General features: G+C 42.7%; 1 protein-coding gene across 1 annotated transcript in view; it reads left to right on the plus strand.

Moving 5' to 3' along the window:
• The window catches only part of LOC106613327 (rho guanine nucleotide exchange factor TIAM1), a 140,463-nt gene that overhangs the window by 92,427 nt on the left and 32,516 nt on the right, over nt 1-15,520 (plus strand). Inside the window, exons 15-16 of the mRNA XM_082955557.1 lie at nt 297-509; nt 2,356-2,456. Of these exons, the coding sequence (XP_082811683.1) occupies nt 297-509; nt 2,356-2,456 (314 nt within the window). The remainder of the gene's footprint in view (nt 1-296; nt 510-2,355; nt 2,457-15,520) is intronic.

A 15,520-nucleotide genomic window follows, 5' to 3' on the forward strand; every position in this document is an offset into this window, starting at 1 on the left:
AAGACACGGCGGTTGGAACCAAAAATCTCAATCTCTCTTGAAGGAACATTTTCAAAGTTCTTGAAAAGAGAGAGAGAGAGATGTTTTAGTCTGGGTTTCTGTATAGCACTGTGAAAACTGCTGATGTAAAAAGGCCTTCATAAAATACATTTTATTGATTCAGAAAATAGTCCAACATCCAGTCATTATGGTGTTTTCAGCTGTGATTACTATACATAGTTTTGTTCAGCTTGTACAATACATCTCAGATGATCATGAATGAACACACACACCAATACACTGTCTTGTCTCTCCAGGTCTGAATGCAGGCGATGAGATCTTGCAGCTGAATGGGAAGGACTCGAGCAGTCTGAACTTCTCAGACATGAAGGAGGCGTTCTCCCAGGCTTCTCTGTCCCTGACCGTCAACACTTTGCCCTCTACGGACCGACGACAGATCTGTTACCTGCCCCCCCGACGCTCTGACGCACAGGAAGACCTCCACACAGACATCTTCTCTATGAACCAGGGTGAGTTACAGTCCACCTCTATACTGACGTGTTCTCTGTGAACCAGGGTGAGTTACAGTCCACCTCTATACTGACGTGTTCTCTGTGAACCAGGGTGAGTTACAGTCCACCTCTATACTGACATCTCTGTGAACCAGGGTGAGTTACAGTCCACCTCTATACTGACGTGTTCTCTGTGAACCAGGGTGAGTTACAGTCCACCTCTATACTGACGTGTTCTCTGTGAACCAGGGTGAGTTACAGTCCACCTCTATACTGACGTGTTCTCTGTGAACCAGGGTGAGTTACAGTCCACCTCTATACTGACGTGTTCTCTGTGAACCAGGGTGAGTTACAGTCCACCTCTATACTGACGTGTTCTCTGTGAACCAGGGTGAGTTACAGTCCACCTCTATACTGACGTGTTCTCTGTGAACCAGGGTGAGTTACAGTCCACCTCTATACTGACGTGTTCTCTGTGAACCAGGGTGAGTTACAGTCCACCTCTATACTGACGTGTTCTCTGTGAACCAGGGTGAGTTACAGTCCACCTCTATACTGACGTGTTCTCTGTGAACCAGGGTGAGTTACAGTCCACCTCTATACTGACGTGTTCTCTGTGAACCAGGGTGAGTTACAGTCCACCTCTATACTGACGTGTTAGGGAACATTTAGGGAACATTTAGGGAACATTTGGGAACCTGGTAATATTGTTATGTTAGGACAGCTGCTCACCGTGGTCTGTCTGGTGTGTTGTTGATGTTCGAATTGTTGACGTGTGTTGTTGATGTTTGTGTTGTTGATGTGTTGTTGATGTGTTGTGTTGTTGATGTTTGTATTGTTGATGTGGTGTTTATGTTTGTGTTGTTGATGTTTGTATTGTTGATGTGTTGTGTTGTTGATGTTTGTGTTGTTGATGTGGTGTTTATGTTTGTGTTGTTGATGTTTGTATTGTTGATGTGTTGTGTTGTTGATGTTTGTATTGTTGATGTGGTGTTTATGTTTGTGTTGTTGATGTTTGTATTGTTGATGTGGTGTTTATGTTTGTGTTGTTGATGTTTGTATTGTTGATGTGGTGTTTATGTTTGTGTTGTTGATGTTTGTATTGTTTATGTTTGTGTTGTTGATGTGTTGTTTATGTTTGTGTTGATGTTTGTATTGTTGATGTTTGTGTTGTTGATGTTTGTATTGTTGATGTTTGTGTTGTTGATGTTTGTATTGTTGATGTGGTGTTTATGTTTGTATTGTTGATGTGTTGTTGATGTGTTGTTGATGTTTGTATTGTTGATGTGGTGTTTATGTTTGTGTTGTTGATGTTTGTATTGTTGATGTGGTGTTGATGTGTTGTTGATGTTTGTATTGTTGATGTTTGTGTTGTTGATGTTTGTATTGTTGATGTTTGTATTGTTGATGTTTGTATTGTTGATGTTTGTGTTGTTGATGTGTTGTTTATGTTTGTGTTGTTGATGTTTGTATTGTTGATGTTTGTGTTGTTGATGTTTGTATTGTTGATGTTTGTGTTGTTGATGTTTGTGTTGTTGATGTTTGTGTTGTTGATGTGTTGTTGATGTGGTGTTGATGTGGTGTTTATGTTTGTGTTGTTGATGTTTGTGTTGTTGATGTGTTGTTGATGTGGTGTTGATGTGGTGTTTATGTTTGTATTGTTGATGTTTGTGTTGTTGATGTTTGTATTGTTGATGTTTGTATTGTTGATGTGGTGTTGATGTGGTGTTTATGTTTGTGTTGTTGATGTTTGTGTTGTTGATGTGGTGTTTATGTTTGTGTTGTTTATGTGTTGTTGATGTGGTGTTTATGTTTGTGTTGTTTATGTGTTGTTGATGTGGTGTTGATGTTCTTCCTGTTCCAGAGGAGATTCTGGATGACGGGATGGGTCTGATGCTAGATAGTTCCGGAGACAGCCTGGACGACGACTCTGAGATCTTCAGCGAGGCAGACCAATGCAGAAAGGTAAAGGTCTCTATTCAAGCAGGGAAGTCCCATTTCAGACCAACGTCTCATTTCCAAGGGAGCCCCGCGTCACCAAAATGCAGCAAATCCAAAGTGCATAATAATGAACCAGTGATACAAATGACAACAAACATTTGACTTGATGTGATTATGTTGACAGTGTGGTTCACCAGTGGTTCATCTCTGTGGTTCACTGAACAATGTGCTGCACCGTCTGTAATCTGGCGATGTCCCCTCTCTGCACCATATTCTGCACCGTCTGCCACCAACTCATTGACTCTTGGCTGGAGAATAAAGTAATATACAGACATACAGTTTCTTCTTACCCCTCGTCCTAATGTGCATGATTTGGACTCTCGTCCGTGACCCAGTTTTTCCTTTATCTACGATTGCCAGTTTTACATATGATGCAGAAAATCCTTACAGAGAATTGGAGGAGGAGGCCTATGTCAGCTTTGGCTACATAGTTGGATGCAAACCTCTGTGTGTGTGTGTGTGTGTGTGTGTGTGTGTGTGTGTGTGTGTGTGTGTGTGTGTGTGTGTGTGTGTGTGTGTGTGTGTGTGTGTGTGTGTGTGTGTGTGTGTGTGTGTGTGTGTGTGTGTGTGTGTGTGTGTGTGTGTGTGTGTGTGAGTGAGTGAGTGAGTGAGTGAGACTTCCTAATAAATGAACAGACAATGCAAACAGACGGAATAAGCTAATCAGGGTGAACTAACCAAACCTCCAAGGCATAGAATAACAGGGCTGTGTGTCCCAAATGGCACCCGATTCCCTACACAGTGCACTGGGCTCTGGTCCAAAAGTAGTGGGCCATGTTGGGAATAGTGTGCCATTTGGGACTTTACCCAGGAGGAGCTGATAGCATTGTAGCTGCATAGCATAAAACGTCAGGGGCAGTTTACACAGGAACATATGGATGCAGGCTAGGCTAGATAATTACAATGCAACAGCTGTAGCTACAATTAGGTGGTTTTCAGTCAGTGTGTATGTCAAGCTTGGTTTCATGGCTGAGATTTATATTATATCTCCACCTGAACGTCTAGTGTCAAACTACCTGCTGTAGTTCATACTTCCTCTCATTAGTCAGTATTTTCACTGCAGTTCTTCTGTCTTCTCTCTCTCTCTCTCTCTCTCTCTCTCTCTCTCTCTCTCTCTCTCTCTCTCTCTCTCTCCCCCCCACCTCCAAAAGTAGTGCACTACATAGGGAATAGGGTTCTATTTGTGACTTAGCCAACACTGGCCTCACTGCAAGACAACCAGTGTGTTCCAGTTGACCTCAGAGCAGCCTTCTAAAAAAAATGCCCCTGATTATCTCTCTGAAGCCATGTGGAGAAATGATTGCTCCCTGATTATCTCTCTGAAGCCATGTGGAGAAATGATTGCTCCCTGATTATCTCTCTGAAGCCATGTGGAGAAATGATTGCGTCTATTATAGGCATTGATTGAAGCTCAGTATTAAATTCAAATCTCCTTACCATCAAATCTAAGCCATAATGACACCAATCTCGATAAAAAAAAACGTGCAAATTAACATGATTTGATGTACACAACACCATCCGCCTCTTGTCATGAGCCGTCCGGACGTTATTGAGAACCACGTACCAGATGTTTTTAACAAGGTGGTTAGCAATTTATTTTTAATTGAGCCTACCTAGCTCAAATTCTAGACGTCGGATTACAGCGAGACTATAGCGTCCATAAAGTGACCATTGGACTTTAAAAAAAAGCAGGATTGACTAAATTTGTAGCATCAGTTTTTTTAAATTAAATGTATAATTTATTGCTCTCACGTGCACATTTCAGTCCGGTAAGAAACAACAATATGCTACCTTTTTGTAGCATTTCTGACAATGCTAACATCTATTTTTTTAATTTTTTTGCTGAAGCTCTGAGTTCTGTAACACCGGTCTGCTTGCATCATGCTGCCAGTCATGAGAAGTGTATGGAACAAACCTAGGCTACTGTATTTAGCTAGCTATATGGTGGTATTTTGATTAGCTAGGTTATATAGCTAACGTTAGCTTGCTTGTACAAAGTCCAGCTGCTAGCCTCTGTAGCTAGCTAACACCAGTCAACTGAAAGCTATTTAGCTAACGAACAGGCACTATGCGGAGGTAGCTAGCCAATGAAATTGGTTTTGATTAGCTAGGTAGCTAGCTAACTTAACCTTATACCAGTCAGACGAGAGCTAACGTTAGCTAGGTAGTTATCCAACAAGTGAGGAAAGATAGCTATATTTTGCCAAGTAAGGTTTTTCACGTAAGGCTGAAGTCATCATGTGTAAACTGCTGATCTAGACACGTGTAACCAGAGCACAAACAAATGTGCACAAATAAACTAGAAAACATCCAAGGCTGCTATGATAGCCAATTCATTTTAGCTAGTTAAGTAACCTTAGCCAATGTAAGATTGTAACGTTAGCTAACGTGTATGGCCAGTTCATGCACCACAATAGATCATACTTTCTAACACAAAACATAACTAGTTAGTTACGTTATGTTTAAACCACCACATTTTTGGAAACAACCATGCTACTCATGGTTTTTGTTGTTGTTGCATTGCACAGATCAATCTACAGTAAGATGAGGTAGCCAGATTTCAGACAGGACAAACACTGCAATTAGCTACACTACAGTCGTGGCCAAAGGTTTTGAGAATGACACAAATATTAATTTCCACAAAGTTTACTGCTTCAGTGTCTTTTTAGATATTTTTGTCAGATGTTACTATAATAATTATAATTACAAGCATTTCATAAGTGTCAAAGGCTTTTATTGACAATTACATGAAGTTGATGCAAAGAGTCAATATTTGCAGTGTTGACCGTTCTTTTTCAAGACCTCTGCAATCTGCCCTGGCATGCTGTCAATTAACTTCTGGGCCACATCCTGACTGATGGCAGCCCATTCTTGCATAATCAATGCTTGGAGTTTGTCAGAATTTGTGGGTTTTTGTTTGTCCACCCGCCTCTTTAGGATTGACCACAAGTTCTCAATGGGATTAAGGTCTGGAGAGTTTCCTGGCCATGGACCCAAAATATCGATGTTTTGTTCCCCGAGCCACTTAGTTATCACTTTTGCCTTATGGCAAGGTGCTCCATCATGCTGAAAAGGGCATTGTTCGTCACCAAACGGTTCCTGGATGGTTAGAATAAGTTGCTCTCGGAGGATGTGTTGGTACCATTCTTTATTCATGGCTGTGTTCTTAGGCAAAATTGTGAGTGAGCCCACTCCCTTGGCTGAGAAGCAACCCCACACATGAATGGTCTCAGGATGCTTTACTGTTGGCATGACACAGGACTGATGGTAGCGCTCACCTTGTCTTCTCTGGAAAATATTTTTTTCCGGATGCCCCAAACAATCTGAAAGGGGATTCATCAGAGAAAATGACTTTACCCCAGTCCTCAGCAGTCCAATCCCTGTACCTTTTGCAGAATATCAGTCTGTCCCTGATGTTTTTCCTGGAGAGAAGTGACTTCTTTGCTGCCCTTCTTGACACCAGGCCATCTTCCAAAACTCTTTGCCTCACTGTGCGTGCAGATGCACTCACACCTGCCTGCTGCCATTCCTGAGCAAGCTCTGTACTGGTGGTGCCCCGATCCCGCAGCTGAATCAACTTTAGGAGACGGTCCTGGCGCTTGCTGGACTTTCTTGGGCGCCCTGAAGCCTTCTGCAGAAATGCAGTGGAAATGTTTTTGGGGAACTCAGTTCATTTGCATGGCAAGAGGGACTTTGCAATTATTTGCAATTCATCTGATCACTCTTCATAACATTCTAGAGTAAATGCAAATTGCCATCATACAAACTGAGGCAGCAGACTTTGTGAAAATTAATATTTGTGTCATTCTCAAAACTTTTGGCCACGACTGTACATTTCCTTGAAGAACAACCAAGACCACACAAACCATAGCCAAGAAAACCAATTGTTTTGTTAAGAAACAGTAAGCTAGTTATGAACCGCATATAGTAAATGGTTGAACCCCAAACGCACATGTAAAACAGTACCTCAGTTGTGCTTATCAGACTCTAATGACAGCATCGCTGTACAATAAATTCCAGCTTTGGAGTTAAGCTCTTTCGCCTGCTCATTTGTTATAATTCAAATTTGTGCTGACTGATCAACACAGTGTCAAGTTACTTTCTTTCAGAAAATCTGAAGTTGCCATGCAAAAGTAAAAAGTATTCAGTGTATCAGGCTGGGTAAAACAACACTGCTCTGTACATGGTGCATCAGGCAGGTTAAAACAAAACTGCTTGCCTGACATGTGCCAGCCTGGTCTCATAGATTGGAAGTAACATAGTATATGTAAAGCCGGGACACAGAAATTAGTATGATATGTTACGTTTGGTATGGTTACATAAGACAGACAGGTTACTTAATTTTTCCTGCAGTCATGTGACCATAATCACCTCAAGTGGCCTCATGGGTGGAATATTATTAATTATATTTTTTCATAATTAAATAATTAATAAATAACAAAAAATGGATTCAAAAAATGGATTGCAAAATAGTCAACAAAAAATGGATTGCAACTTGCAAAACATGCGGGAAGAAAATTACAGACGGAGGCGCAACAACTTCCAACTTTGTTCGATATTTGAAGCTGCACAAAGAACGGTAAGTCGTGGCTAATATAGCCGACAGCTATATATAACTTTGCTAGTGTAGCATGTAGGCTAACTTAACGTTAAATCAATGAGCCTCCACACAGTCAGTCAGTGCGGGAACATGATCATTGCACCCAAGATTGAGCTACAACTGGCTAGGCAGTTCCAAATAAACGTTATATTTCCATTGGAAATACATGGGTAGCCATGAGAAAGACCCACCCCCCATAGCGATTGACTATCGAGGATCGCTATGGGGCTCAATCGGGCGATGTAGGCTTGTACACAATCGCCAAACCTGAACACACCATGTATTTCCAATGGAAATATAACGTTTATTTGGAAAGTAATAAATATATATATTTTTAAAAGCATTCATGATTTGCGTAGATGTAATATACTAACTATTACTCTTTTTAAAAATATGAAATGGTATTACATTTGGTGAAGAGCACATTATGACTTGTTTAGGACTCAACTCAAAGTTTAGGACTTGAGACTTGACTTGAGACTTGTTTTTAGCATTTGTTAGAGCATTGGACTAGTAACCGTAAGGTTGCAAGATCGAATCCCCGAGCTGACAAGGTAAAAATCTGTCGTTCTGCCCCTGAACAAGGCAGTTTAACCCACTGTTCCAAGGCCATCATTGAAAATAAGAATTTGTTCTTAACTGACTTGCCTAGTTAAATAAAGGTCAAATAAAAAGACTTGTCAGTCTTGACTTGACTCGGACTTGCCTGTCTTGACTTGAGTGCTAAGACTTGAGACTTATTTGTGACTTGTAAAACAATGACTTGGTCCCACCTCTGCTACTGTGTGCATCTTGCTAGAACGGAGGAGAGACCAGAGCCCGTATCCACAAAGCGTCTCAGAAAAGAGCCGTTTAAATTCTACAACCACCTAAAAGGAAGCGATTCCCAAACCTTCCATAACAAAGCCATCACCTACAGAGAGACGAACCTGGAGAGAGTCCCCCCTAAGCAAGCTGGTCCTGGGGCTCTGTTCACAAACACACCCCACAGAGCCCCAGGACAGCAACACAATCATGAGAAAACAAAAAGATAATTACTTGACACATTGGAAAGAATGAACAAAATAACAGAGCAAAGTAGAATGCTATTTGGCCCTAAACAGAGTACACAGTGGCAGAATACCTGACCACTGTGACTGACCCAAACCTAAGGAAAGCTTTGACTATGTACAGACTCAGTGAGCATAGCCTTGCTATTGAGAAAGGCTGCCGTAGGCAGACCTGGCTCTAACGAGAAGACAGGCTATGTGCACACTGCCCACAATATGAGGTGGAAACTGAGCTGAACTTCCTAACCTCCTGCCAAATGTATGACCATATTAGAGAGACATATTTCCTTCAGATTACACAGATCTACAAAGAATTAGAAAACAAACCCAATTTTGATAAACTCCCATATCTACTGGGTGAAATACAACAGTGTTCCATCACAGCAGCAAAATTTGTGACCTGTTGCCACAAGAAAAGGTCAACCAGTGAAGAACAAACATCATTGTAAATACCACCCATATTTATGCTTATTTATTTTCCCTTTTGTACTTTAACCATTTGTACATCGTTACAACACTGTGTATATACATAATAGGACATTTGTAATGTCTTTATTCTTTTGGAACTTCTGTGAGTGGAATGTTTACTGTTCAATTTTGTTTATTTCACTTTTGTATATTATCTACCTCACTTGCTTTGGCAATGTTAACATATGTTTCCCATGCCAATAAAGCCACTTGGGGAGGGAGAGAGGGGGGGGGGGGGGGAGAGAGAGAGAGGAGGGAGGGAGGAGGAGAGGAGAGAGAGAGAGAGGGAGAGAGCTCTCCTTTATATTGGACTCTTCCCTTCTTCCGCTGAGGCTTTGACTGACCGACGGTCCTCTCCTACGCTCTGGAATCTTTGGCTCTCCGTCCGTCTGACTGTGCTCTCTGCCTCTCCATCTGTCTGTCGTCTTTCTGTCCGCCAGCCTGCCATGTCTGCCCTGAAGAGGAGCAAGCGCTCCTCAGAGTCCATCTATGACATGCTGCATCTGGTGAGCCTGCTCTCTAACCTAACTAGCTACATCTGCTACTCTTTACTCACATCTTTGGTTTTCTTCACTGTTTGTCATGTCTTTGTCGTTTTATTGGTTCATACCATCAACTGTAATTTTCTTGTTGGTTGGACTATGCCGTATATTACGCTGTGTGAGACTGTTGTCTCTAACTCAAGGCTACCTGATGTGGTGAGTGTGTGTGATTCCTGATGCTTTTAATCGCTGTGATTCACACCTTAGCTGCTTCCCAAATGGCACCCTATCCACTATATAGTGCACTATAGCGGGAATAGGGTGCCATTTAGGATGCACGCCTTCTCTAGGCTGCTTGGGTACATTACAGGAAGCTATGCGTCAGCGCTGTCAGCTAGCAAAGCTCTCCAATCTGTCACCACGGTCCCTAAGCACTGTCAGCTAGCGAAGGTCTCCAATCTGTCATACAGTCATTCTGTGATCTGATACTGTGACTCCTCAGCACTGTCAGCTAGCAAAGCTCTCCAATCTGTCATTCTGTGAGCTTTGTTGTTATACACATCTTTTTATAAGATTTTATTTGACCTTTTATCAGCAATACAAAACATCCACGTACAAACAGCAACATCACACAAACATCCACATCACCCCTGCCCAGACCCACTTGAATGAATGATTTGTCCCAATGATTTTTGTTTTTGAAATATTTAGGACTAACTTATTCCTTGGCACCCATTCTGAAACTAACTGCAGTTCTTTAAGTGTTGCAGTGATTTCAGTCGATGTAGTAGCTGATGTGTATAGTGTTGAGTCATCCGCATACACACTGGCTTTACTCAAGATCAGTGGCATGTCATTAGTAGATATAGAAAAAAGTAAGGGGCCTAGACAGCTGCCCTGGGGAACTCCTGATTCTACCTGGATTATGTTGGAGAGGCTTCCATTAAAGGACACCCTCTTTGTTCTGTTAGACAAGGAATTCTTTATCCACATTATAGCTGGGGGTGTAAAGCCATAACTCACAAGTTTTTCCAGCAGCAGACTATGATCAATAATGTCAAAAGCTGCACTGAAGTCTAACAAAACAGCCCCCACAATCTTTTTATCATCAATTTCTCTCAGCCAATCATCAGTCATTTGTGTAAGTGCTGTGCTTGTTGAATGTCCTTCCCTATAAGCGTGCTGAAAGTCTGTCAATTTGTTTACTGTAAAATAGCATTGTATTTGGTCAAACACAATTTTTCCCAGAAGTTTACTAAGGGTTGGTAACAGGCTGATTGGCCGGCTATTTGAGCCAGTAAATCGGGCTTTACTGTTCTTAGGTAGAAGAATGACTTTTGCTTCCCTCCAAACCTGGGGGCACACACATTCTAGTAGGTTTAAATTGAAGATATGGCAAATAGGAGTGGCATTATCGTCCGCTATTATCCTCAGTAATTTTCCATCCAAGTTGCTGGCATGTCATGCCTAAGTTTGCTAATCTTGCAAATGAAAAAATCATCAAAGTATCAGTGGGTTTTGTGATGAATGAGCCATTTGATTCAATGAATGACTGAGTTTGCCGTTTTTGCCAAAACTTAAGGTGCTCCAAAGCTTTTTACTGTCGTTTTTATATTTTGTAACGGGTGTCGTAATGAACAGACCAAAACGCAGCGGGAACGTGAATACTCATCTTCTTTTTAATGTGAAGAAGAAAAAACAAACAAATCACGTATACAAAACAAACTTACGACACTAACAGTCCTATCAGGTGCTCAGACACTAAACAGGAGACAACTACCCACAAATACCATAGAACAAACACCCCTCTTAAATAAGACCTTCAATTAGAAGCAACGAGGAGCTCCTACTTCCAATTGAAGGTCAACCCTGTGGCTCAACCCTGTCTTCCCTGTGGCTCAGTTGGTAGAGCATGGTGTTTGCAACGCCAGCATGGTGTGTGCAATGCCAGGGTTGTGGGTTCGATTCCCACAGGGGGCCAGTACAACAACAAAAAAATGCATGAAATGAAATGTATGCATTCACTACTGTAAGTCGCTCTGGATAAGAGTGTCTGCTAAATGACTAAAATGTAAAATGTAAATGTAACCCCATTAACTAAACATAGACATAGAACGACTAGAACTAACATAGAAATAAACGAACAAGGACATAGCCCAAAAACCCCGGAACACCCCTCTTACATAACATAACAGGGTTCGGGGTTTGGTAACAGTAACCAGGCGTGATGTGGTTCACCCATCAGGACCTTGATGGGCATGGCAACAGTAACAAGGGGTGATGTGGTTCACCAATCAGGGCCTTGATGGGCATGGCAACAGTAACAAGGCGTGATGTGGTTCACCAATCAGGGCCTTGATGGGCATGGCAACAGTAACAAGGGGTGATGTGGTTCACCAATCAGGACCTTGATGGGCATGGCAACAGTAACAAGGGGTGATGTGGTTCACCAATCAGGACCTTGATGGGCATGGTAACAGTAACAAGGGGTGATGTGGTTCACCAATCAGGACCTTGATGGGCATGGCAACAGTAACAGGACGTGATGTGGTTCACCAATCAGGGCCTTGATGGGCATGGCAACAGTAACAGGACGTGATGTGGTTCACCAATCAGGGCCTTGATGGGCATGGTAACAGTAACAGGACGTGATATGTAATCTGTTTTTTTGTTACCTAGCAACAATGTGGGGAATCTTAGATGACTTGTTTCAGCTAGATTGATCTGGTTCTTGTCTTGTTTTGAGGTGTTTTGACTGATGTCAAGTCTATGTGATAGCTAGCTAACCAACAACTGTAACTATGTATTTGAGAGACAAGTGCTCATTTTGAAAATGTTTGTTTTCTATAAACATTGGAGACTAAGTATATTGACGTGTTGTCAACGATCTAAGCCAGCCCTGTCTGTTTTGCCCCATAGTTGAGCACTCGTCAGTTTTGTGGCTTAACAACCATCCCGTCTATTTCTGCCCTAAGTGAAGATATCCCAACAATGCACATCGACACTGCTGGTTTCCTAGGCAACATGCCGTATGTATTGATTTGGTTTTGATGATCTGAAGAGATCAATACATCAGCCACCAGGAAAACACAGGGGAAGAGAGTGATCAATACATCAGCCATCAGTAGGAGGAAAACACAGGGGAAGAGAGATCAATACATCAGCCATCAGTAGGAGGAAAACACAGGGGAAGAGAGATCAATACATCAGCCATCAGTAGGAGGAAAACACAGGGTAAGAGAGATCAATACATCAGCCATCAGTAGGAGGAAAACACAGGGGAAGAGAGATCAATACATCAGCCATCAGTAGGAGGAAAACACAGGGGAAGAGAGAGATCAATACATCAGCCATCAGTAGGAGGAAAACACAGGGGAAGAGTGATCAATACATCAGCCATCAGTAGGAGGAAAACACAGGGGAAGAGAGTGATCAATACATCAGCCATCAGGAAAACACAGGGGAAGAGAGATCAATACATCAGCCATCAGTAGGAGGAAAACACAGGGTAAGGAGAGATCGAATACATCAGCCATCAGTAGGAGGAAAACACAGGGGAAGAGAGATCAATACATCAGCCATCAGTAGGAGGAAAACACAGGGGAAGAGAGAGATCAATACATCAGCCATCAGTAGGAGGAAAACACAGGGGAAGAGAGAGATCAATACATCAGCCATCAGTAGGAGGAAAACACAGGGGAAGAGAGATCAATACATCAGCCATCAGTAGGAGGAAAACACAGGGTAAGAGAGATCAATACATCAGCCATCAGTAGGAGGAAAACACAGGGGAAGAGAGATCAATACATCAGCCATCAGTAGGAGGAAAACACAGGGTAAGAGAGATCAATACATCAGCCATCAGTAGGAGGAAAACACAGGGGAAGAGAGATCAATACATCAGCCATCAGTAGGAGGAAAACACAGGGGAAGAGAGATCAATACATCAGCCATCAGTAGGAGGAAAACACAGGGGAAGAGAGATCAATACATCAGCCATCAGTAGGAGGAAAACACAGGGGAAGAGAGATCAATACATCAGCCATCAGTAGGAGGAAAACACAGGGGAAGAGAGATCAATACATCAGCCATCAGTAGGAGGAAAACACAGGGGAAGAGAGATCAATACATCAGCCATCAGTAGGAGGAAAACACAGGGGAAGAGAGATCAATACATCAGCCATCAGTAGGAGGAAAACACGGGGGAAGAGAGATCAATACATCAGCCATCAGTAGGAGGAAAACACAGGGGAAGAGAGATCAATACATCAGCCATCAGGAAAAACACAGGGGAAGAGAGATCAATACATCAGCCATCAGTAGGAGGAAAACACAGGGGAAGAGAGAGATCAATACATCAGCCATCAGTAGGAGGAAAACACAGGGGAAGAGAGATCAATACATCAGCCATCAGTAGGAGGAAAACACAGGGGAAGAGAGTGATCAATACATCAGCCATCAGGAAAACACGGGGGAAGAGAGATCAATACATCAGCCATCAGTAGGAGGAAAACACAGGGGAAGAGAGATCAATACATCAGCCATCAGTAGGAGGAAAACACAGGGGAAGAGAGATCAATACATCAGCCATCAGTAGGAGGAAAACACAGGGGAAGAGTGATCAATACATCAGCCATCAGTAGGAGGAAAACACAGGGGAAGAGAGATCAATACATCAGCCATCAGTAGGAGGAAAACACAGGGGAAGAGAGATCAATACATCAGCCATCAGTAGGAGGAAAACACAGGGGAAGAGAGATCAATACATCAGCCATCAGTAGGAGGAAAACACGGGGGAAGAGAGAGATCAATACATCAAAAGAGAGAGAGAGAGAGAGCGACAGAAAGAGAAAAGGAGGAGGAGAGTGACTGTTATGACAGGCCAAAAATAGACAGAAGTTCAAATTATCCATTCTCCCTCTCCTCTTCTCCATCTCCCTCTCCTCTTCTCCATTCTCCCTCCCTCTCCTCTTCTCCATTCTCCCTCTCCTCTTCTCCATTCTCCCTCCTCTCCTCTCTCATTCTCCCTCTCCTCTTCTCCATTCTCCATTCTCCCTCTCCTCTTCTCCATTCTCCCTCTCCTCTTCTCCATTCTTTCCCTCCTGTCCTTTCTCCAATCCTGCCTCTCACCTCTCCCCTCCTCTCGTCTGTTTGTTTTGATATTCTTTGTGGGTCTGTGGGAAATAATGGGGTCATACATTTGGCAGGAGGTGAGGAAGTGCAGCTCAGTTTCCACCTCATTTTGTGGGCAGTGTTGCACATAGCCTGTCTTCTCTTGAGAGCCAGGTCTGCCTACGGCGACCTCTCTCAATAGCAAGGCTATGCTCACTGAGTCTGTACACAGTGAAGGATTTTCTTAATTTTGGTCAGGTATTCTGTCTCTGTGTGCTGTCTTTTTAGGGACAGATAACATTCCAAGTTGCTCTGTTTTTTGGGGGGTTTTCTTTCTAGAGTGTCAAATAGTTATCTTTTTGCTTTCCCATGATTTGGTTGAGTGTAATTGTGTTTGTGTTCTGTGGTGTCTGTTTGTGAACAGAGCCCCAGGACCAGCTTGTTGAGGGGACTCTACTCCAGGTTCATCTCTCTGTAGGTGAGGGCTTTGTGGTGGAATGTGTGGGCATTGCTTCCTTTTAGGTGGTTGAAGAATTTAACAGTAATTTTCTGGATTTTGATGATTAGTGGGTATAGTCCTAATTCTGCTCTGCATTGTTTGGGCTTTTCCGTTGTACACAAAGTATATTTTTTTGCAGAATTCTGCATGCATCAATTTGGTGTTTGTCCCATTTTGTGTATTATTGGTTGATGTGTGGACCCCAGACCTCACAACCATAGAGAACAATGGGTTCAACAACTGATTCAAGTATTTTTACTAGATTGTAATTGGGATGTTGAATTTTATGTTCCTTTTGATGTCATAGAAGACCCATCTTACCTTGTCTCTTAGATCTTTCACAGCCTTGTTGAAGTTACCTGTGGCGCTGATGTTTAGGCCGAGGTAGGTATAATTCTACGAGTGTCTAGATAGAATGTGTTTTTGTGATCTTGGCAACTAGACCTTTTTTGGAACACTCTCTTACTGGGATTTACTGTCAGGGCCCAGGTCTGTCAGGGCCCAGGTCTGTCAGGGCCCAGGTCTGTCAGGGCCCAGGTCTGTCAGGGCACAGGTCTGTCAGGGCCCAGGTCTGTCAGGGCCCAGGTCTGTCAGGGCCCAGGTCTGACAGAATCTGTGCAGAAGATCTAGATGCTGCTGTAGGTCCTGCTCATTGGTTGGGGACAGAAGCACCAGATCATCAGCAAATATTTCTGAGTCCAGTAGTTTGAGGCCGGGTGCTGCAGACTGTTCTAGTGCCCTCGCCAATTCATTGATATACATGTTGAAGAGGGTGGGTCTTAAGCTGCATCCCTGTCCTAACCCCATGGCCCTGAGGA

This window comes from Salmo salar, chromosome 09 (genome assembly GCF_965601325.2).
Source record: "Salmo salar chromosome 09, fSalSal1, whole genome shotgun sequence".
In the NCBI taxonomy this organism is placed as follows: domain Eukaryota; kingdom Metazoa; phylum Chordata; class Actinopteri; order Salmoniformes; family Salmonidae; genus Salmo; species Salmo salar.